The sequence below is a fragment of the Thermobia domestica genome, chromosome 2 (genome assembly GCF_964235325.1).
Source record: "Thermobia domestica chromosome 2, izTheDome1.hap1.1, whole genome shotgun sequence".
NCBI classification, from domain to species: domain Eukaryota; kingdom Metazoa; phylum Arthropoda; class Insecta; order Zygentoma; family Lepismatidae; genus Thermobia; species Thermobia domestica.
In genome coordinates, this window is record NC_137455.1 from 370,945,373 (window position 1) to 370,970,138 (window position 24,766).

At 37.8% G+C, this 24,766-nt stretch overlaps 1 protein-coding gene across 2 annotated transcripts in view; it reads right to left on the minus strand.

The window, feature by feature from the left end:
- The window catches only part of LOC145678839 (synaptic vesicle glycoprotein 2C-like), a 198,861-nt gene that overhangs the window by 107,534 nt on the left and 66,561 nt on the right, over positions 1–24,766 (minus strand). The window contains exon 1 of one of the 2 annotated variants that reach the window (XM_081749396.1): positions 18,856–19,421. The exons of the other annotated variant lie outside the window; for it this stretch is intronic. Within the exon in view, the coding sequence (XP_081605522.1) occupies positions 18,856–18,997 (142 nt within the window). The 5' untranslated portion in view covers positions 18,998–19,421. Of the gene's footprint in view, positions 1–18,855; positions 19,422–24,766 lie in introns of those variants that run through there. 2 annotated transcript variants of the gene reach the window in all.

A 24,766-nucleotide genomic window follows, 5' to 3' on the forward strand; every position in this document is an offset into this window, starting at 1 on the left:
AACTAAAGGCATGAAAATTTTTTTTTAAATTTGCCTTAAGAGAAAAATGAAAAGTCACGCCCCTCCGTCCCCATTTGGTGCCCCTAAGTTGACCATTCGCTTCCAAAACGCACCTGGGGTGTCCTTTTGTCCATCCTTGAGTTGACTCAAAACAAACAGGTTTAAATACCTGTTATAGAGCCTAAACGCGATCAAAGACGATACTACGCCATGGTAACAAAAGTTACCAATAATCCTAAAAGTGTTAAGTAGTGTCTAGAATGCCTTCTAACAGTGATTAAAAGAAACTGCCGTCAGAGTGTTCAAAATTTACCTGAACTTCTGATGTGTCCAATGAGTATACGGTCACAGGAACGACCTTTAAATAGTGTTAGGACACTTTACATATTTACAGGTCAGAAGTATAGGTATATTTTGAGCAACCTGAGGGCAGTTCCTATTAATCATTGTTAGAAGGCATTCTAGACATCTTTTTATTCAATGATAAAACAACGAAAATTTTGACAATGACCAAAAGACGTTCTCTTCTTTAAAAAGTTCAAACGCTGATTTACTTTTTGCAGTGTATGAAAGCATTAAAATCTCGCCAATGCATGCATATTATTAGACTTTCAAACTACGCTATGCATAAGTGTCAAAAGTCTTATAGAATGGCTGTGTCCGTCCGTTCGTCTGTAATTCTGTTGACAGATATCACAGAAAAACAGTAAGATATGTCAAGAAACGGTTTGTTTTTGCAATCGATTCAACGATCCAGGAATACTTTCTACCTCCTTCGCTAACTTGATATTGAAACCAGAAGTAGATGAAATAAACCATTTCCAGTTTCAACGTTTTTCGCCTTAGAACAAAAACGGTAACTGATAGCGAGAAGCAGTTCTTTATAATCGATTCAGTGTCTCATGGAAACATATCGTCACCAACCTCAACATACTGCCAAAAGCGGAAATTTATTACTACTTCCGGTTTAAAAACCGAATTCCATAAAGAAAATCTATAAAAGATACGGAGAAGTGCCTTTTTTGCAATCCATTCAGCGTCCCGAGAATAAATTTATATCCTAGGCTAACCCTCTATTCAAATCGGTATTGGTACAAATAAACCATTTCAGATTTTAATGTTTATAGTCATAGAACAAAAACGATAATAGATGGCGAGAAGCTGTTCTTTTACAATCTGCTCAGCGTCTCTAAAGAGCATACCACCCTTATCTGCAGCACTAGCGAAACCGGAAGTGGTTGGCATTTACTAGTACTTCCGGCACCAATAGTGATTTCCACAGAGCAAGAACTGTTACACACACACACACACACACACATATATATATATATATATATATATGGCCGGATTTAGGGGGGTGCAAAGGTGCACGTGCAGCCTCCTTCGTTGTAAATATACACTAACTAAAGTGAGAAGCTAGCAGTGAGTTTTGCAAAATCAATAGTTTACGTCGATTTTCTGAAGGTTGAAGGAACGAGAGCAGACACTTTGCATTTCCAAAGGAATTCCTCATTCACATCACAGATGCCTAAAGGCATTTAAAAAACTGAAATTTAATTCAAATGTACTGGTAGTTATTGGTGCAACCCCTCAGAGAATCCTGGATCCGGCCCTGTATATATATATTCTTCCCTTATGGTGATCAAGTTGAAACAGGTAATGGTTAATTATTACCACTCCCAGTTTGAATTGAAATACAAAACTTATTTTTGAGACGCTGGAACCATATCATCAAAAGGTATGGACCACTACACTAAACTTTTTCGCTCTAATTCCTTAAATTAAATCTTGTGCTGCGGTTGTTAATATAAAACATTTTCTTGTGTATTGTTATTATTATTAAGTATTCTGCCTTTTGGCAGGTTCTGGGACTAATGAGGATTTTTTTTTTTCAATTTTAAGATTTGGGCCTGGAAATGTTTCTTCCACTTTTCTCTATCTTCAGCTTCCTCTTCTAATTCCCAATATTATATTATATTTTTCATATCATCGATCACCTGTGTTCTTCTTCCTATTCCTCGCTTCTCTTCCATCTTTTCTTCTATAGCGGTGTGAAGAAGATAATTTCTTTGCAAGATGTGTCCAATCCAATTGACCTTTCTACGAAGGATGGTGGCTAGAAGTGTCCTCTTCTCTACTATCTGTTATAAAACATCTTCCTTTGTTGTTCTCTCTGTCCATTTTATCTTCTCGAGTTTCCTCCAACACCACATTTCGAAGTTGAATATTTCTTCTCTAACTTCCGTACTCTGAACCATACAGTCAATGCTCCATATAAAGCACTTGACCAACTTCTTCTTAAGTCCAATATTGAGTCTACTAGTTAAGAGTGATCTTTTCTTGTTGAATGCTTCTTTGGCCATGGCAATTCTTGACCTGATGTCTTTGGTACAGTAAGCGTCTTTCGTCAAAATACTTCCCAGATACTTGAAACGATCGACCTCTTCAAGTTCTCTTTGTTATACTCTGATCCGTAAGGGCGTATTTCCACGGGATATTCTCATGACTTTCGACTTTTCGATGTTAATTTCCATTTCATACAATTTTCCAGTGTTAACTATTTTGTCAATCATCTTCTGTAGTCCTCCTTCGGTTTTAGCTATTATAACCGTATCATCTACATACCTGATCTTGTTAATGATCTGTCCTCCAATCTTGAAGTCTCCAATTCCCATTAATGCTTCCTTCATTAAACATTCACTGTAAATGTTGAATAATTGGGGCGACAAACTACATCCTTGTCTGACTCCTCTTCCAATCTCCGCACTATTGGTTTCTCCTTCATTCAAGCGCAACTTCACTCATTGTCCTATGTACAGGTTGCGAAAGAGTCGTCGGTCTCTCCAGTTGACCCAAACTTCTTTAAATATTTTCAGAAGTTTCATCCAATTGACCCGGTCGAAAGCTTTTCGCCAGTCGATGAAACACAAACACAACTCTTTCTTTACATCAAGAATTCTTTCTGATATAATTCTTATCAATCCAATCGCATCTCTGGTGTCTTTCCTTTCCGGAATGCAAATTGATCTTCTTGTAACTTCTCGTCTGTCTTACTTTCAAGCCCCCGTTCACTATGCGCGCAACAATCTTTTCAGCGTGGGAAATCAGACTAACGGTTCTGTGATCGCTGCACTTCTTTGCTTGCTTTTTCTTGGGCAATGCAATCATTGTAGCATCAAGAAAATCTTTTGGTCATTCTCCACTCAGGTAGATCTTGTTAATAAGTGAAGTCAGTACTTTCATTGCATTGTCTCCTAATTTCTTGAGCAAATCTACTTGTATGTCGTCGTCTCCAGTGTCCTTTCTCCTTTGCATGTGGGCCGCGGTGGCTCAGTGGTAGAGCGTTCACCTCTGGTGCTTGGGGTCCCGGGTTCGATCCCAGCCCCCGCCAAGTGAACTTTGTGGTGGACAAACACCGTGTGCGTGGGTTTTCTCGGGGTTCTTCCGTTTCCTCCCACTTTCTTCATTCCACCATTTCACTCATTTCTCATTATCACCGTCTCCTTTAGCCTAACCGGCATAACCGTGGGACGTTAAACTCAAAGATTTCATTTCATTTTCTCCTTTGCATGTCTTTAATGCTTGTACTATTTCACTTTTCCAGTGGCGTAACTAAAGGCTTGGAGCCCCCCGTAGACAGCGTGGAGTGGGGCCTTCTCCACGTCCCACTTCACGATTTAGGGGTCCCATGATTTCTTGGGGTCCCCGCAATGCAGGGCCTGCGGGGCCCTTATTTACGCCCCTGCACTTTTCAATATACTGGGTCCTTTGTCATCATCATCCACCTTTTCCTCTGCTTGGATCGCAATATCTTTGGGGCGGTTCTTTTGATCATACAGATCTTTTATGTATTCTTCCCAAATTCTAAGGATTCTTTGATGGTTAGTGATTACATTATATTGTTGATCTATGCCAGACGTTCGTATACTTTTGTTACCTTTCCCTTCTAATTCTTGTGCTTTCTGATAGATCAGATCATATCTGCCGCGTCGCTGAAGTTCCATTATTTCTTCACATATCTGATCCATGTACTTTTCTTTTGCTTTGTCCGTTTCTCTTCTCAATTCTTATTCAGCCTTTTGTATTCTTTGATGTCCGTGTTTTTCGTTCCTTCTGCGTTCCTCCATTTTTTTTAAGCATCGCTTCAGTTATCCATGGTTTTCTCGGTGCTGTTTCCACCCTGCCAATGTTATTGTGGAGTGTGTCAAGCAGAATCTGTTTAACTTTTCCCCAAATATTTTCTATATTGTCGACTATATCGCTCATTGCACAAATTATTATTTTTTCAATGTATTTCTTCACATCATCATCGATATTTCTTAGTCGATCTATGTTCCATTTTCGAATTTTCCTCTCATTTTTCTTGATCGACTTTAGCCAGGTTTTCACTTCCACCACCAGGAGATTGTGATCCGAATCAATGTCCGCTCCAGGCAGTGTCTTCACATCTCGTACACTATTCCTGAAACGTTGCTTCACAAGAATGTAATCGATTTGGTAGTGTTTCTTATCTCCTGGACATTTTCACGTGTACAGCTTGATTTTTCTTTGCTTAAACGACGAGTTCATCACCACCAGATCATGTTTCCTACAGAAATCAATAAGTAGTTGACCTCTTCGTTTCTTCTACGTAGTACAAATGGTCCCACTACCTTATTCACTGCCACTTCTCCTACTACGCTGTTCAAGTCTCCCATTACTACGATGTTGAGTTTATCTCTTCCTTCTTGATGCAATATGTCACTAATCTCATCCTGTGAAATACGAACAAAATTCTAAGGCGTTTTCGGTACACTTCACCGAAACTCATCCCCAAAAGTAAACAACCCTTGACGATTTTTCCATAAGAAATATCTTGTGCCATATATTAAAGTTAAGGCGGATTTTCATGCAAGAGTCCGTTGCGTTCTTTGCTTGTAATGTGGCTGAATAGCCAATTGAGAAAGCTGTTTAAGTATGAAATGAAATCTTTAAGTTTTACGTCCCACGGTTATGCCGGTTAGGCTAAAGGAGACGGTGATTATGAGAGATGAGTGAAATGGTGGAATGAAGAAAGTGGGAGGAAACGGGAGAACCCCGAGAAAACCCACGAGCACGGTGTTTGTCCACCACAAAGTTCACTTGACGGAGGCTGGGATCGAACCCGGGACCCCAAGCACCAGAGGTGAACGCTCTACCACTGAGCCACCGCGCCCCCCGTGTTTAAGTATGGTTCTACGTGTACCGGTAATACAACTTTCTATTGGCTATACATAGAAATCCCAAGCAACGAACGCAATGGACGCTTGCAAGAAAATCCGCTATTATTAATAACATATTTATTTATGAAATACAAGTAATAACAAACTCGCATGAGGGGTATTTCACCAAATTATTAACCAAAAAAAAAAAAAAGAGTAAACTACCTATTGTGGATATTCGCATGGAAGTAATTTAACATTATAAGAATAATAATGAAATATTTGAACGTATTTATGAAATACTAGCAGCGTTCACCCCGCTTCGCTGCGGTCACCCCGGAACGCAATAAACCTTGTTAATTAGATAATTTTTACTTTTTCGCTTTCAAGTGATATGATAAAAACCATAGTAGATTCCAGTAAATGTTAACATTATATCGCCTGTCATTTATGTTAACCCGCCGAGTCACATGGTCATGCGGGTTGCATATAAATACGTTTATTTTTACCTATGATGAACTAATAACAAAGGATTTGTACGTATGAACACTTGAATGGTCAATTATCTCAAGACACTGGTAATTAAAAATTAAAGTGATCTGATAAAAACCATCTAGGGTCCAAATCCTAATAACCCCCCAAAAATGAAAGAAATTGGTTCAGCCGTATTAGCGTGATGAGTTCACAAAGGATTTGTGCGTTCTCTTTTATATATATAGATGACTACAATCGCCCGTGTCTATTTTTAGAAAGTAATTTTTTAAAAAAAACTCATCCCCAAGCGTAAATAACCCTTGTGATTTTCTCGTAATTTTCTTGAGTACTTTACATAATATTATAGTGTTTTAATGAAATATGTATTTAGGAAATGTAAACATAATGGCATGAGTGGTTATGGAGAAAATCGTTCCAAAGAAACTTATCTCCAAAATAAACTACCTCCCGTACAGTTTCTTAGGACAGACGAGTAATGTCATATTGTCTCAGGTTATTAGTGAAATACTTATAATTATGGAAAAATATAAACAAAATCGCCTGGGTAGTTTTTTCAGAAAAAAAGTCAAAAAAAAAGAAAAACACCCCAAGAATAAACTATTCCTCGTAGATTTTAATATGAATAAAATCAACTGAGTCGTTTTTGAGAAATTAAAAAAAAAAAAAAGAAAATCCTCCACAATAAAGCACCCCTTGTACATTTTTCACGACAAAAGAGTTATGCCATATTGTCATGTTATTAGTGAAATATTTGAGACATCTAGTATCAAAATCCATCACATTTATTTCGCTTAGTTTCGAGTAACGTCGCAAACCGTGCAGTGAAGCTCCATATACGCGCGTACAAAGTCCCATATCTGAACTAGTTTTTTTTTTTTTTTTTTTTTTAAGTACGAAATATTAAGCACGAAATAGAAAAATAGCTAAAACCGAAGGAGGACTACAGGAGATAATTGACGAAATAGTTGACACTGGAAAACTGTATGAAATGGAAATTAACATCGAAAAGTCGAAAGTCATGAGAATATCCCGTGGAAATACGCCCTTACGGATCAGAGTAGAACAAAGAGAACTTGAAGAGGTCGATCGTTTCAAGTATCTGGGAAGTATTTTGACGAGAAACGCTTACTGCACCAAAGAGATCAGGTCAATAATTGCCATAACTAAAGAAGCATTCAACAAGAAAAGATCGCTCTTAACTAGCAGGCAGGCAGACTTAAGAAGAAGTTGGTCAAGTGCTATATATGGAGCATTGGACCGTATGGTTCAGAGACTTGGATATTACGGAAGTTAGAGAAGAAATATTTGGAAGGCTTCGAAATGTGGTGTTGGAGGAAGATGGAGAAAATAAAATGGACAGAGAGAGCAAAAAACGAAGATGTTTTAAAACGGATAGGAGAGAAGAGGATACTTCTAGCCACCATCCTTCGTAGAAAGGCCAATTGAATTGGAAGAAATTGTTTTCTTCATACACCATAGAAGGAAAGATGGAAGGAAAGCGAGGAATAGGAAGAAGAAGAACACAGCTAATCGATGAGTTGAAAGATAGGAGAAAATATTGGGAATTAAAAGACGAAGCTGAAGATCGACAAAAGTGGAATAAACATTTCCAAGCCAAAATCTAAAATTGAAAAAAAAAAAAAAAAAAAAAATCTTCAGTAGTCACAGGACTTGCTGAAAGGCAGAATACTTAATAATGATAATAAATCTTTTAAACAAAATTTTGTTTCCATGGAATTTCTCTAGATCAAACATATAACAAGCGATATGTAACTCAATTTCGGTAAAAAAAAAAAGCGGCTTTTGATGTTAGGCGCCTCATTTATTTATGAATTATGAACAAAATCATATGAATCGTTTTTGAGAAAACTGTCCTAAACGAAATTTGTCCTAACAATAAAATACCCTTCTGGAGTTTTCCCAGAAGAATGATTTATACCATACGATGAGGTTGTTTTAGGAAAATTGGTTTAAGAAATATAACCAAGTCGTTAGAACCGTTTTTGAGAAAGTCGCATTTAAAAAAAAATACCCTTAATGATCTACCCTTATTTTTAAGGGAAAAAATAAATTCGAAAAAATTTCTCTGGAAGATCACATAAAAACCTTAAAGTTTAAAATAGGGTTGAGGTACGTTGAACGATATGGCCTCTAAGTTAGCATTCATTAGAATGAACAGACAAACAGATGTCAAACCATTTTATTTTTTATTTTATTTATTTATTTATTTATTTATTTTTGTATCTATGGATCATGAAACCGTGTAATTCCGTTAAAATCTCGAATTCGATTTGTTTTACGATCACCAAACTTTTTTCTCTCCTTTCGAGGCTCGAAAGTAAAAGGAAAAAAATATCTCGCTATCTTTTACCGCCTTTTCTCTATGGAGATCAATATTGAAACCGGAAGTAGTTATCAATTTGTATCACTTCCGGTTTCAATAGAGATAAGGATTGTATCAGGTATATTTTCTTCAGATGCAAAATCGATTCAAAAATCTGTTTCTCTCTATCTGTTACCGTACAGAAATATTTGCTCTATGGTGATCAAAGCTGAAACTGGAAATGGTTCATTTTTACCATTTGAGGTTTGAATGTGGGGCTAACGGAGTAGATGGATCACTGAATCGATTTTTAAAAAAATGCCGTTTTTCTTCTGTGGATATCAACATTGAAGCCGAAAAAGTAGTAAGTTTTTAACACTATCGAATTTAGTAGAGAGATATGCGAGTGAAGATGGTACTTTTCTCCAGATGCTGAACTGATTCCAAGAAGACCGATTGTTACTATTTGCTACCGTTCAGGCTCTATGGTGACTAACGTTGAAACCTGAAGTGATTAATTCTCTACCACTTCTATCAAATGAAATGAAACCTTTTGATTTAACGTTCCACGGTTACGTCCTAAAGGCTAAGGGAGACGGATGAGTAAGGTAAGTAGATGATGACGAAATAATTGATGGAATGAGAACGTAGGAGGAAACGGGAGTATGCGGAGAAACGATGTTGTCCACCACAAACTTACTTGGCCGGAAATCGAACTAGGGACCCCACGAGCCATAAGCAAGCACACTTCCACTGAGCGTCTCTACACCACTTTCAATTTGAAGAGATGGTCAACGGATGAAAATGGAGCCTATTGTTTGGATGCTGAATCAATTGCAAGAAATAGTTTCTCAATATCTTTTACTGATTTGATCTGATAGCTGCCGACAGCCAGCCAGCCAGACAGATATAGCCGTTCAATATGACTTTCGATACCTATACATAACAATAGTGTCATTTCAGACTTTCCCGGGGGGGGGGGGGGCGCAGGGTTGCTCACCAATATTAAGTTCCACAATTTTAGTTACTATATTAACATACAATTTATTAAAAAAACAGGTGTTTCTCAAAGTCAGGGAGAGGACAATAGCTCCTGCCCTCGTCAAATGACACCCCTGATGCACAACATAATTTGAAAGTCTAATAGTTCAGTAGGGGTAGAAAACAAAAATAGCGCAGGTAAGCAAAAGATGGCACCATTAACCCTTCTAAATTTTATCACCTATTTTAGATGATAGGGTACGGTCTTTATTATTCGATTAAAAAAATACCAATAAAGTTTTTTACTTCATTTTTTTTCAAGCCTTGAGGCATTGTAGACCATGTTACATGTGGATTCGTGTCTTTCTGTGCCGAGACATAGGAGATGATGACAGGGACGTACGCAGGGGGTGGGTCCTGGGGGTCCGGACCCCCACCGAAACTTCAACTTTTGTGTAAATTTAGCCTAATTTTTAGGGGCAATTTCAGGAATTTTAATATGAAATGCCCTCATATTGAGTTTGGAGCCCTCCCGAAATAAATTCTTGCGTATGTTACTGGATGATGACGTCATACGTAACTTTTAATTTTTTTGCTATGTCCATTTTATTATTTTTTGCGGGTTTATTTTTGCACCTAGAAGAGTGACATTTTATACATAGTCAGTACACCCCTTAGTATTTTTCAGAATTTTTTCACAGGGGGGTCCAGAGCGGCAAAAAGAAAAAAAGGGATATATATTTTTTTTTTTTGAAAAAAAAAGGTCCCTTTTTCGAGATACATGATGGAAACATGTGAATGGTGCCACTTGAAAGACTGTAATATTCTGAAGAAAATGAGGTATAAACCATAATCCTAGAATAAATAGGAATGTCTCGTGAAATTTTTACCTGAGATCCTGTTTTATGCGGGACTTTGGGGTATTGTGAGGATATTCTTAGCACATTGGCAAATATTTTTAAATTTATTTTCCAAGGTAGAAGCTTGAAACTTTGTACACACACATTCAGTATACTCTTAGTATTCTTCAGTTGATTTTGAGATCTGTGCGTTAACCCAGGGTGTCCAGAGAGGAAAAGGGTAAAAAAGGGATATTTCTTAACAAAAATTAGTTCTCTCGCGATTTTTCCGCCTCTCATACATGATAGAGACGTGTGAATGGTATCGTTTGAAAGGCTGTTCTATTCTGAAGAGAATGAAATACAAAACATGACCCTAAGATAAAATATTGATGTATCAGGAAATTTTTAAATTACATCTTGGTCTTTTGGGGTAATCTGGAGCATTGTGGGGTTCATTGGTAAATATTTCTTCCACCTTACTTTTCAAGATGGAAGCTTGAAATTTTGTACACATATTAGTACACCCCTTGGTATTTTTCACTTGTTTTTGAGATCTGTGCGTTAACACAGGGGGTACAGAGATGCTCAAAATTTGTAAAAAAAAAAAAAAAAAAAAAAATCAGAAAAAGTCCTGATTTCTCCCAAAATTTCCCACCTCAGGGACACGATAGGGAAATGTGAACGATACCGTTTGAAAGGCTGTTCTATTCTGAAGAGAATGAAATCCGAACCATGATCCTGGAATAAATAGGCATGATGGTGTACCTGCTTGATTGAAAGTGTATAATTTACCTTGAAAAACCCAAAACTTAAAGGGATTAAAGAAAAAGTACCATAAAGTCCATAAGTCAATATAACGCAAATTCGTCATAGGTTTGGAAAGGATTCGGTTCTTCGAAATAATTGTGAAAATTGAGTTGAGTTGAGTTGATTTTGAGTTTAACGTCCCTTTTCAGCAGCGAGGCTATATGAGACGTGGACCTACTGATTAACGTGTAATCCGAACCACATGAGCTCCCGCCGGGAATCGAACCCGGGCCTCCCACGCCAAAGGCGCGTACTCTAACCGCTTAGTAACAGAGGAGCTCCAATTGTGAAAATTATATTAGATTTGCTTATTTACACACAACAATCTTCGTGCAGTATTTACTGTAGTCAGTGGCGTATTTAGGGGGGGACTTCCGGGCTTAAGCCCCCCTTCCGAAATCTTACTTACTATAGTAAAGTATATGAAATATCTTGCAGAATTTTCACATTTGCAGGCAAAGCCCCCCCCGAAAATTAGCAAAGCCCTCCCCGAAACAAAATCGTAAATACGCCACTGACTGTAGTAAATAGAAATATGCAATGTGGGTCAATAATATTTGTTTTATATGAAAAATGATGTGCTTTAAGGTTTGTGTGTGTTCGCGAATTCACTCGTGTCTTGTTCTTTTGTGTTCCATTGGGAAGAAAATCCTTCAGTGTTTCTTGCCATTAATGATACCGGAAGTAGAAGTGTGTGTTATATTTTAGCCATCCATTATTCTTGGACGCAATTTGCTTCGGAAATATGGAAACCCAAACAACAATTAGTGTGTTTGAAATTACTGGGGCAGTAAAGTAGCTTGCATGGTTTAAAGTGCAAACTAAGGCTTAAAAAAGTAAATATTGCACGAGATTTATAAGCAACTAGTTATCACCTGTTATCGCTACCAAAACGAGAAACCACTGGTAGCAGTGTTTTGTTTCAAAATGTTCGCCGAAAACCAAACAAAATTCAAGGTTTCATAAGGTTCTGAGAGGTTAATATCCTTTCTTTTTTTTCTATTTATAGCGTGGTCTCTTAGAGTTCGCATTGAAACAACTTCTTCACCTGTCAAAATAATGCAATGTACAGAAGCGTTTGTATCTCGGAACGTGACATAATCTAAAACAATATTTGTGAAAGGAGCTACGCGTAGCACACAATTGCATGAAACACAAAGCTCACGTGTAAGAAAGATCTTCACGTGCCAATTGTATTTGTCCTACTTTAATCTTTTTGAAGTTTTCAATTACAGAGACCAGAAAGAGCATTAACCCTCGGAACGTTAAAGACGGGTCAACATGACCCATACACTAAGAAATTGTAATTAATTATTACCCATGTCACTGAAAAATGAAATAAAATGAAAGCTTTGAGTTTTACGTCCCACAGTTATGTCGATTAGGCTAAAGTAGACGGTGGTTATGAGAAATGAATGAAATCGTGGAATGAAGAAAGTGGGAGGAAACGGGAGAACCCTGAGAAAACCCACGCCATGTCATTGAAATTCTATGTATTCACAAAAAGACTTTTGAGAAAAATGAAATGAAATCTCTAGTTTTACACTGGGCCGCGGTGGCTCAGTGGTAGAGCGTTCACCTCTGCTGCATGGGGTCCTAGGTTGGATTCCAGCTCGCGCCAAATGAGCTATGATGTGGACAAACACAGCGTGCGTGGGTTTTCTCGGGGTTCTCCCGTTTCCTTCCACTTTATTCATTCCAATCATTTCCCATCATCACCGTCTTCTTTAGCCTAGCCGGTATAAGCGTTGGACGTAAAACTTAAAGATTTCATTTCATTTTCTAGTTTTACAGAAACTATTTTTGTCTTTTTGGATAAAAGGGCTGCATGATTTACAGAAATACTTAGGTAAATGATTACGAAAGAATTGGTGGAATGAAAATGTAAGAGGCAATTGTAGAACCTCGAAGAAATCCACAGACACGATGTTGTTGACTAGAAACTCTCACGGCCTGAGATCGAACTAGGGACCCCTGAAACCGGAGGTAATTGCTATACTACTTTTTAAAATCTCTTCAGGAACTCACTCGTGGCTAAGCGGTTAGCGTACACACTTTTGGCGTGGGAAACCCGGGTTCGATTTGCAGCGGGAGCTCATGTAGTTCGGATTCTACGTTAAGCAGTAGGCCCACGTCTCATACAGCTTCGCTGCTGAAAGGGACGCTAAATTCAAAATCTAATCGATTCAAAAACTCTTTCTGTGACGTTTGATTACTTAGGTCTCCCACTTGGTCTAGCGGTTAGTGCGCGCACTTCCGGTGCAAAGACTTTCGTTTCGATTCCCAGTAAGAGAGCCTTGAAAATTGAGCACATTTCAGTTTTTGGATCAGTGATGCTAAACCATTGAAAAAAATCGCATTTCGTGAGAATTTTTAATTATAATATTTTGAATATCGATAAAGGGAATTTTCGTCAAAATTGACGGCATATATGAGATTTTTCAATTATATTCATCAACACCAATACAAAATTCTTTATGAGAGGGAAATAGACTAATGGCGCTTGAATAACTGTGCAATCAATGTTCATTGTCAAATTTTTGCAATTTGAAACTGCATGTTAGTGTAATAAGTTATTTATGCACAAACTTGTGAACATTTTTTTTTTTTTTAAAAAAAGCAACAAGGAACGTAAATTGTACTCTGGAGTTTTAAAAAAGAATCATTAACGGAAGAAAATAAATGATCACACAAAAAACCGCCAGTCACACACGGAATAACTGGAGAATAAAGTTTGCCAAGTTTCATTACGTTCATTCAGTAGAACATTATGGCACAAAAGCGTGAGAAAAAACTAAATTCTGACAACAAAATGGTGCTTCTTTTCATCAATTATAATTTTAAATATTACTAGCAGATTGCCCGTTCTTCGCATAGAGAGAATACGTTTCGTTTTGGACATAAAGAGCAATGGGGTTTAATTTGAATTTAGATGGAATCGGAAGTGTCACTGTTCGTCTCAGCAATCCAGAAAACTATGGATTATCTTTTCTTACAAACATTTAGTTTATTTAAGCAGGAAAACTGTAGCCTAAAGAAAAAAAATCAGAGATTATACGTACTTAAAAATAAGTCTTGAAAATGAATAAAATTTTAATAGGGAGTCTATTGTTCTGCGTTAACTTGAGAATATCCGGGAAAGGGTTCTAAATCTCCCATTCCCCTCTGTATGACCTCCGAAGCCGTGATTTTGTTTGTTAGATTAGTTTATTTTCATTACAAGAAATTGAGATAAAATGAAATGTAGATCTGATTGAAAGAATGAGTTATACATTACTATATTCTTCTATTTTAAGTTGCAGTCCAGTCTTTGATTGTTTAAAGGGCGACATTGTTGGAAATTAATCAACAACAACTGTCAACGCTGCTCCTTCAAATCCTGATTTGAACGTCAGGAGACCACAGTTCCTCCAATCTGCTGTCCGCGCTTCCCTTCTGTACTATACACAGAGAAGTCTGTCACGCTCACTACTCTGTTGAGAACCTGGTGTGATGATGGAATGCATATACGCAAGGGTTAAAGCAAGCTGAGAGTAGAAACAAAACGACGATGTAATACTATTATTAAATATATTAAGGAGCAACAAACAGCGCACGATATTTGGTGGTTCACGTGCTCTTGTGAATTGCACAAGCCGCCGCAACTGCATTTGAATCTAAAGGACGCTTTCTACAAAACAACAAAATTAAAATTCTTTCTGTTGGGTTTCAGTGTTATATATCATGCTTATGCCCTGTACCAAGCGTGTCGAGTCGAATGCGGAGCGTATACTCCTCAAGTTTCTTTCGAGAAATGGTAAACGTTTCTTATTAATTGAGCAAGCATTTTTATAATTATGATAATGAGCTATTTTTAGAAATAATAAGCCCTTCCTCCACAAGATTATCACGCTTGCCATTGCCTGTAGCCTAAGAAAGACGAATGAAAACAATAGACATTTTTCCACTCCGTACAATGGCATATTTGCCGTCTCCACTTTCTCCAGAAAGAGCAAATATTAAAAACCACAATTTTAAGTATAATACCCCATCATGAATAACGAAAGAGAGGGAAAGAGAAACTCGCACTCAGAAAGGCCTAAACACTACAAATACAATCTCGTTGTGTCTGCTTTAATCCTTAAATAATAATCAAGCAAACACGCCTGCAGAGGAAAGATGGTAATCCTTTTTATAGATTTCAATATCGAGCTTCAATCTCAATGTATCAGTTTGCAATTCCATTGCAACTAGCTCTTTTGTCTTTATTTCCTGATTTTCCTTTTATGTATGTTAATTAAAAAAAAGAAACTTGTTTCCACCTTCAATGATAAGGAACTTATTTGTGACAAATAGAAGACTAGTTTTCATATCAAAACCGTCATAACTAATTAAATGGAACAGGTGTTCGCTACCGTTCGAGAATTGAGTTCTTGTGTTTCACAAGAATCAAGTAATTCATGCTGGGATTTGTTTAACCATTTGCTTTAGCACTCTCCATGTGACAAACTAATGCGACCTTATCATGATTTATGAATGTAGTATCCAAATAGGTCAGCTTAATAAATTTAATACCATCATCATGAAGTCTGTTTCCAACAAGAAATATTTTATTTTTAATAATATAGTTATGACAGATGTTACCGGTCCGTGCAAGTGTACGTGTTTCACATGTTAAAGCCGGCTCTGACGGAAATTGCAAGAGAATGTTGACGAAGGAATTAGTTGGAGTTAAGGTGCTTTTACACCACAATACTATCTGAAATGGAATATGATATTAAAATAGGATGCATGTTTTTGGGAGACAGCTAGTTTAGGTGTACCGGAAAGAATGCTTACTTATGTATATACTACTTGACATTACAATACTCTTTTGTCAGGAAGGAGAACGCTTGCCTCATTTTGTATCGATTCTGATCCGAACTACTACTGAAATTTACATCCGAGGTAACCATCCTTGATGATGAACGAGCACGAGTAGGTGGAATCAAGAAAACAGGTGTAGGAAACAGGATTATCTCAAAAAATGTATAGCAACGACATTGTCCATTTAAATTTCAAATGTTCTTTCGTACTCAGGTAGCTGATGGTCGAGACTTCAACTCTCAGTGGGGGGTACTTGCCTAAGATACAAACTATGAAGTTAGGATCCCTCATTAAGCAACATTGTATTGGTAAAAAAAAAAAAATCCAAATTTTACTTGTTCTTCAAATTTCATCTGTGAAAATTAAGGTAGAACGCTCACCTCTGCTGTGTGGGGTTAATTCGATTTCATTCCATGTGAATTTGTGTTGGACGTCGTGTCCGTGAGCTTTCTTATGGTCAGTGGCGGATCTACAAGGAAAAAACTGGGGAGAGGGCAGCCAGAACCCACACTATGATAAGGATATCATTAGTTTACTGTAAACTTTCAAAAATATATAAATAATAGTTTAAATTATTTTTGTACCTCAAAAAATTGGGAGCTAGGCCACCCCGGCTCCCGGTTAGATCCGCCATGCTTGTGGTTTTCCAGTTTTCTCCCACATTATCACTGCCCCATTATTTCATAATCACTCAGTTCATTAATCATTCGTTTCTTTCAACCTGCGTGTAATAATAGTAATAATAATAATAATAATAATAATAATAATAATAATAATAATAATAATAATAATAATAATAATAATAAACATCAAAGATATTTTGCCATCATTGGGAGGTCATTCGCCGCGATTGAGAAGCTTCCATGCACCATGATCTTTAGCTAAACTCTTTGTTTCCACGTATGATTTTTCTGTTTTTGATGCCATCCATCAACAGTAAAATATTTCATACCCTCCCTCTCTTTCCTGCCACCATACACTTTGTCACGTCTCTTACGGTACATTTTCTTCTCAACCAATATCCCAGTCAGTTTTGCTTCCTCTTTTCAGTTACAGCTAAAATTGTCCTTTTCTCCCCCATCATTTTTAACATCTCAGTCATTTTCCACTCGAATTAGTTAATTCTCTCCATTTTTCTCCATACACACATTTCGAAAGCTTCCAGTTTTTTTCATCGCTTGTCTGTTCCACATATAATATAATATTCCACACGAAAACACTTTAAAAGTCTCTTTCTAAATTTTTTATTCAAAGACCCACAAAATAGCCTTTTCTTTTTCCTAATTATTTCTCTCTCCATTCCAAGCCTTGCTTTTATTTTAAATTCCTCCTTCATGTAATCATTAAAATAGTACTCAGATATTGAACACTATTCGCTTATTCTATTTTATTTTCTTCCCTCCTACTCTCCGTTCCAATCACCATGGATTTTGTCTCTGTAACATTTATTTTCATCCAATGTTCTTCACAGCTCTGCCTCAAGCAGGAGCGTCATTTCAGCTTTTGCTTGGGGGGGGGGGCAAGACCCCTTGATATAATTAAAATTTAGCGTTTTTCACTGATTTACTATTATTCTATTGATAAAATCTATATACATCTCAAACTCAGGGGGGCAAATGCCCCTCCCTGCCCCCCTAAATGACGCCCCTGGCCTCAAGTTTTCGGATCTTATTGATTTTCTTTTCATAGATTTCGAAACAAAGACTTTATTTGCAAACCGTATACCAGGTACTGTACATAGTCCCAGCACGTAAAATCAGAAACATTTAATTTTGAATTCCGTGCTGGAAACGTTAAGTTCGATTTCCGCGGGATGGTATGTTGTTGGAACTCCATTGACCATTTAAATCTACATCTGATGTATCCTGTAGCGAAGCGGAAGGTTAAATTTCAATAGTCCAATAACCATTTAAATCTACATCTGATGTAGCCTGTGGCGAAGCGGAAGGTTAAATTTAAATAATCCAATAACCATTTAAATCTACATCTGATGTAGCCTGTGGCGAAGCGGAAGGTTAAATTTCAATAGTCCAATAACCATTTAAATCTACATCTGATGTAGCCTGTGGCGAAGCGGAAGGTTAAATTTCAATAGTCCAATAACCATTTAAATCTACATCTGATGTAGCCTGTGGCGAAGCGGAAGGTTAAATTTAAATAGTCCATTAACCATTTAAATCTACATCTGATGTAGCCTGTGGTGAAGCGGAAGATCAAATTTCAATCTAATTACAAAGACCGTGTCCCGCAACAAAGATAAACCAAACTATTATTGACTGGCCTACATTCGTAGGCAGGCAAGAACCCAGAAATTTTTGTTGGAAGGAGTCCAAGTTTCGAAGCCAGGGGGAGGGGGACTCTCGTACTACAAGCCACTATGTGCATGTAGTATTGAACGGTTATTATTCTGCACCCAAAAAGGCGATAAGTAATTGTAAAATTTTTCCACCTATATTTTCGGAAAGAATGAATCTTTTTATAAGAGAAAAAGTACAGATGAAATGTAAGATCAAACTTTCACACTACATCAATCGTTTCCCTGTTAAACAATTATAGTTTTATTAAGAAAGTATACAAATGTTTGTTGAGTTAGGAAGTATTTTTGAGGGGTCCGTTCAGTAGGTGCGCCCCATAGAAGGCCCATTTTACCTTGGGCTCGCTCGGGTTCGTGCTCATTTCTTTCAACTGGGCTAGTATTCACTCGGGTTCATGCTTTACCTGTCTCAACTGGCCTCGCACTCATTCGCACTAGCGATCATTTCTCTCAACTGGGCTCGTGCTCATTCGGGCTCGCGCTCACTTGGACTCACGATCACTTATCACAACTGGGCTCGCGTTTGCTCGAACTCGCACCAGGGGCGAATCCAGGACCGAACTCGCACCAGGTGGGTTGTCATACTGCTACTTTTAAGGGCTCCAAACTTTGGGATGGATTTTATTTATATATATAAAATAAGAAAGCTTCCTCTTCTGGGAGGGGGGGGGGAGATCACCACGATCGTCCCCCCTGGCTCGCATTTACCTCCCTCGACTGGGCTCGCGCTCATTTGGGCTCCTGCTCACTTCTCAATTGAGCTCGCATCCACGTGGGCTCGCACTCACTTATCTCATTTGTGCTCGAGCTCACTCCGGCTCGCGCTCAATTATTAAACCCGAGTCCGATTGAGCACGAGTGCCGAGCTCGCGAGCGTCAGGCTCGCGTGTTTGAACACCTATTTTGCGCTCCTCTTCGTAGATAAGATAAATTAGCTTTCAGTACGTCTACAAACATTTTTTTTTTTAAATTAAGCACTCTCCATTGTCCAAGAATAACTGATATTATTCCGGAAAGAAGGAAGAAAGTACTTTCGCATGCGAAAGATAATACATTGATTCCACTAACCTGGATCTTTTCGTGTCGTGACAGAATCCTTTCTTCCCGATTTGCTGTTGATAGTTGCTGTATATTTCCCTTGGGTTTCTGAATGCAAATGTTGATCCTTCCGCCGTTTAAAACAGTTCAATACTACTCCAACAATTGTCATTATGATGACTAGTTTTAAAATCAAAAACACTAAAGGTGTGCGGCGTTGCCGGGTATTAACATAGAACTAATATTATTATCAACCGAACAGCGAAGACACACTGATGGACAATTGGTATCTTTGATACGAGTGAACTAATAATCTTATATTTTTTTTGTTTTGTTTTTTTACGCTTTTTTTTTTTTTTTGCTTTTGTTCGATTCAGACTTTTGTCTTCTGCCGAAGCCGGCGTACTGAAAAACTTTGAAGTAGAGGTGTGTTTGTACACTGATCGTAGAACTAGAAACCACACTGATTTAGGGGGGTTAGGGGGGGACGAAGGAAGGTGGCAGCTGAGTTCTTTCAAGAGTATGACGCTCTGTCGTATAAAAGCGCTGAGGGGAAAAGACAGGGTGACGATATTAAACGCTGCACTGGAAGGAGAACATCGGTTTGCCCGTTATACGGAAAAGACTGAACCGCTTACATAAATATTAATTGTGCTGTTCAAAAATCACGTGGGTTTTCCTAACACTTGTTTTTAGTTTATGTTTTGTTTGCTACACGGATGCCCCGCTCCCCAACACAACCTCTTTATTCTTTTATTTGTTATTCCACATTTACTAACTCAGTAAGTGATTATTTTGAAACGTTTTTCATTGCATATTTTATAAACATAGCTTATATCCGTAAGCAGGTTATGAATCAGCTTTTTCTCAGGTAGTTCACATTCCTACGTGTCAAAGTAATGTTCATTTTATCATATTGACCTTCAGAAAACAATAAATATTCTTTCCAGTATTTTGCAGAATTTTGATATTTTGTAGGTTCAGTTATTTCTTTCCAGAAAACAAAGAAACATGATTGTTATACAGGGTGTCCCATTTATATCGTCAATATTTGTGGGTTTCTAAAACAGTGTTCTCCATCTCTTAATTTCAGTACAGTAGCTATTTCTCCAACTGCCTCATAATGATGGCTGAACTCCGAACTTTTTATCAGTGCCGTGCCTTCGGGGAGCGGGGGGACGACGGTCTCGGGTGCTGAAGTAAGGGATGCAAAATTCTGGAGGAAAAATGTAATGAAAAGTGCTCAAGATAAATGAAATGCAGGGGTTTATTCTTGAAAATTTTCTTACGCTCCGCGCCAAATATGATGGCTCTTCGCTGCTGGTCTGTCGATCTCACTTATATGTACGGGGTCGCCGTCGTATACTCTCTCCCGGAGGCGCTGATCTTTCTACGAGACAGCACTAAATTTTATGTTATTCCCAGAGGTCGAATCTGGAGTCACGTAAATAAATTCCGTGCGTGGAGATGAACCAGCTAAAACAAAGAATTATCATGAGATCTGATGAGAAGTACTGACCGTTTTTGCAACACCAAATTCTATTCTCTTCCACACACCAATTTCTACAATTAAATTAAGGTCATGTATTTTTATTATATGAATACTGAATGGCTTTAAAAATGGGAATAGGTTTTTCTACATTTTTTACAGGATTTGTTGTCCTATAAAATGTCTGATGATAAGGTAGATTCACTGGTTCAAATGCTGGGGGATGAGGGGGACATGTCCCCTCCAATCTTGGTACTGGGCGGGACCGTCCCCCCTAATAATCCGATTTGAAATGTGTTTTTTTTTGGGGGGGGGGATGTGATGATTTGTGCCCGATTACCACAAAGGAAAGTGAGATTAAATTGACGTCCCCCCAGAATAAGCCTCAAATCTGCCCGCCTTCCAATGTTGAAGACAACTCTGCTCCCTGATCCTCCACAGGATTTATTTTTCAACTTCACAAATATGTTGTGCATCGCTTGCCAAAAAAAAAAAAAAAAAAAAAAAAAAGCCTTATTTGTTCCCCACAATGATGTTGAAGACAGATTTGCGTCGCTGGGTAGATTTGCAATATTGTATTCCCTACTGAATGAGTGCCAACAGGGAATGCAACAGACTCCAATAAATCTTTGTGTGCTGTGTTTGGAGACGGAACACTATCTGACTGTACATGCAGAAAGTAGTTCAAGAAGCCATGCAGAAGGTGGTTAAGGAAACTCAAGAAAAGAGACGTAACGCTTGAAGATGTACCACACTTTAAACGACATTCCGTGATTGATAACGATGCTCTTCGTATTAAACAGAATCTTGGTGTTGATCAGCAAACAGTTTCTGACCGTATTACACAACTGGAATTTTTGAAAAAGTGCTTCAAATATTCCATGTGAAGTGTCTGAGAAGAATCGACAGGACCAAGGGCACTGATTTTTCTGTAAATTTGGGGGGCCCATTCAGATGCAGAAGGCATATATATGAGGATTTTCAGACAAATTGCACTCAAATTATGCCAAATATTGTATATTCATAAATACAATGCGGGGGCCCACATGAGCTTTGAGGGGCCCGGAACCCCTCGGCCCGCCCAGGATCGGCGCCCATGGACAGGACCGTGTGATTATCGGTTCTTCTCTTCTTGACAGCCAGAGAAATGAACCATTTTTAGGTCGCCTATTAACTAGAGATAAAAGTTGAAGCACTATTGAGAATGTGGTTAGGGAAAGAGATTAATAGAAACCAGGACAAGCCGTCCCCTCTACACATACCAATACAAGATTTTACTAAGGAGAGATTATTGTCAATATGGCGGGATATAAGAGGAGAAATTAGATATGACTTTCTAAATGCAAACAAGACAACCATTTTTCACAAATACTGCCTTTAGTTGGGATCCTGAAACGTGAGAAACATTAAAAAAAAAAAAAAAATTAAGAAGAACTAAATTTAACAAGGACCAGCCCTAGGCAATTTGCCACCCCTCCGTGCAATGGAATCATTTGCCGCGCCACTTTATCTAGAAAGAACAAATTTTAAAAGCCCCGATTTTAAGTATGGTACCCCATCATGAACAACGAAGGGAAGCAAAGTGCACTCACACCCAGAAAGGCCTAAACACTACAAAAACAATCTCGCTATGTCTGTTTTTAAATATATTATATTAATAAAATGTAAAGCAATTATACTGAGAAGGAAAGATTATAATCCTTTTAATAGGATTTAATATCGAGTTTCAATCTCAATATATCAGTTTGCAATTCTAGTACAACTAGCTCCGTTATCTTTATTTCTTGATTTCCCTTCTACATCTGTTGAAAAATCAAGTATCTAGGTTGTGTTGGATAAAAGTGCTTTTCGGGACGACGATGCCCAATCTTCTAACATTGGAACACGAAAAGTTGGAATTTAGATTTATCGGTCCAAACTGACTCTTCCATTGTTCGCCGTTCATGTCTTTATTTTATTCTTGGCCCAGGAATACTTTTTCGTAATGAATGCGTCTTTACCGCAATCCTACCCTAAAAACCACAGATCTGAAAGCGTTGGGCCACCGTCCTATTTGATAACCGACTGAAAATAGCTTTTCCATAGGGTTCTAGTTCTATTGTTCTTCTGGAGTGATCTATTCCGTTTGATTGTTTTTTCCAGTAAACTTCCTTTAAAAAGTTGTTATTTTGGGACGATCGGTTTATTTTCGTGTAATATTTACATCACTTTGTGACTACCTTTCAAGAATCCGACACACTGCTCCAGCCCGATCACTGATTGCTTATTTACACACACACACACACACACAAAAAGACACTTTCTCCCAAAATAGCTACTTGAACGCGTGTTTCGACTCCTAGTTAACTACTTTAAATCCGTACTTTAGTGTATTTGCATGTTCCCCACACTATTCAAATGGTTCACGCGAATGAAAACAGTAAAATCGCCTGTCACAAATTTGCATCCAATTTTGCCCGTATTACGACACAGGTGAATAGCGCGTACACAAATGTTCATTGAAGTAAAAAATAAATAAATAATAAGTTACTGACAATGGTTCACACACATACACACACGCACCACTAGGTGACACTAAAATGATGCATCATCAAACAATGCATGATGTTAGTTATCTTTTTATTGCCAAGGAACTTTCTTGGATAAATTTGTCTCGATGCCAACAAGACTTAAAAAAAAATTGTATCCTTAAATGAACAAAGTTGTTTATTTTTTAAAAAACAGTCCAATAAACATAGTTTCGTATGGACGGAGGAAAATTCAAAAAAAAAAAAAAAAAAAAAAAAAAAACAACAGAGTGCTCGAACTTTCGATCGTACTTTAAGTTTTACGTCCCACGTTTATGCCGACTAGGCTAAACGAGACGGTGGTGATGAGAAATGAACGAAATGGTAGAATTAAGAAAGTGAGAGGAAACGGGAGAATCCCGAGAAAATCCAAGCACACGGTGTCTGTGCACTACAAAGCTCACTTGGCGCGAGCTGGGATCAAACCAAGGACCGCATGCACCAGGGGGTGAACGCCAAGGTGACCAGAACTTTTACTTTTAAAAACGGGACGCATACGAATCGGTGACGGGGGGGGGGAGTGACTTCCACATTGCATTTTGGGACTCAGCAATATTTTCAATTTACAAAATACACAAGTAAGAATGATAACGCAGCGTTTCTAACTTAAGTACTACCCAAATATACTTTTAACTACTTCAACACTCAGAATTACCACTCGATTCCCACTTGAACCACAGAACACTCAATTTTCATTTGAATATTCAGAAGTTCTAGGCACGGCTGAACCTTCCCAATGAGTGTAGAATTAGCATTGACCATTTATATTTTGAATAATAATTACGGAACACCTGGGTCATGTTTGCTTAAAAACGGGACATTTAAGCGTCCCGTTTGAGAACCAGAAAAAAACGGGACAAAGGTTGAAAATAAGGGACTGTCCCGGCTAAAACGGGACGTCTGGTCACCTTGGTGAACGCTCTACCACTGAGCCACCGCGGCCATATTTCGATCGTACTGTTCACATCGATTAAAAAGTATGGATTTCTCGAACTCAGGGAGGGCAATTGCTCCTGCCCTCGGAAAATAACGTCTCTGCATTGAATAGATATAAAAGTAGACATTCCTGTTTCTGGGCGGACACAGGCCAAAGGAAATTTAGAGGGATCTTGTTATTGACTTGCTGTGATGTATATCCTTAATTGTAACACTGCAGGGAACATTCTCGTTAGTTTATCGCAAATATATTTAAAGACTGTGAAACAACCTGGAAACAGATAAACTAAAGAATCAAATCAAGTTTTCTTATATTGCTTGTTCCATTTTATAAAGTTGTTATAGCCCTGGTACCTTGGCATTGGTGACATGGTCACCAAATATTATTCACAGCAAAGTTTTATGAATTCTTACATAGAAAAAAAAATGAATAATCGATTCAGCGTGTTTAATAATAATGTTTACGAATATTTTTAAGTTCTTTGTCTGGATTTCAATTCATGTTATTTTTTAACTTGCTTTTTTTATTGTTTCAAGAAATGAATCACATTGACGTCATTTTAAAAATCCTATTGGTTTTTCTTCTTCTTCTTCTTTTGAAATATAAACTTGATTCTTTTTCTATCAATTTATATACATGATGGAAAAAAGAATTGTAATATTATTATTTCATTGTTTGCTCACTGCATTTAACAATGAACAATGGTGTATCAAGCTATTACTATTATTACGATTAGTCATTGGTGGATAACTGATCTGAGTCAATCCGGTGTGGTTACGTATGGTTCAATGTTAAATCTCTTATCTTTGTAGATTGATTCCGATGTTGAGCCCTGATTGCTCTATCATCTATCAGAGTAGTAGAAGCAAGAAAATGCCAGTATAGACTAGTTAGCTATCAGTTTGCCTCGCCCGAATTTTTTGATGATTAGTTATCAGTGGCGGCTCG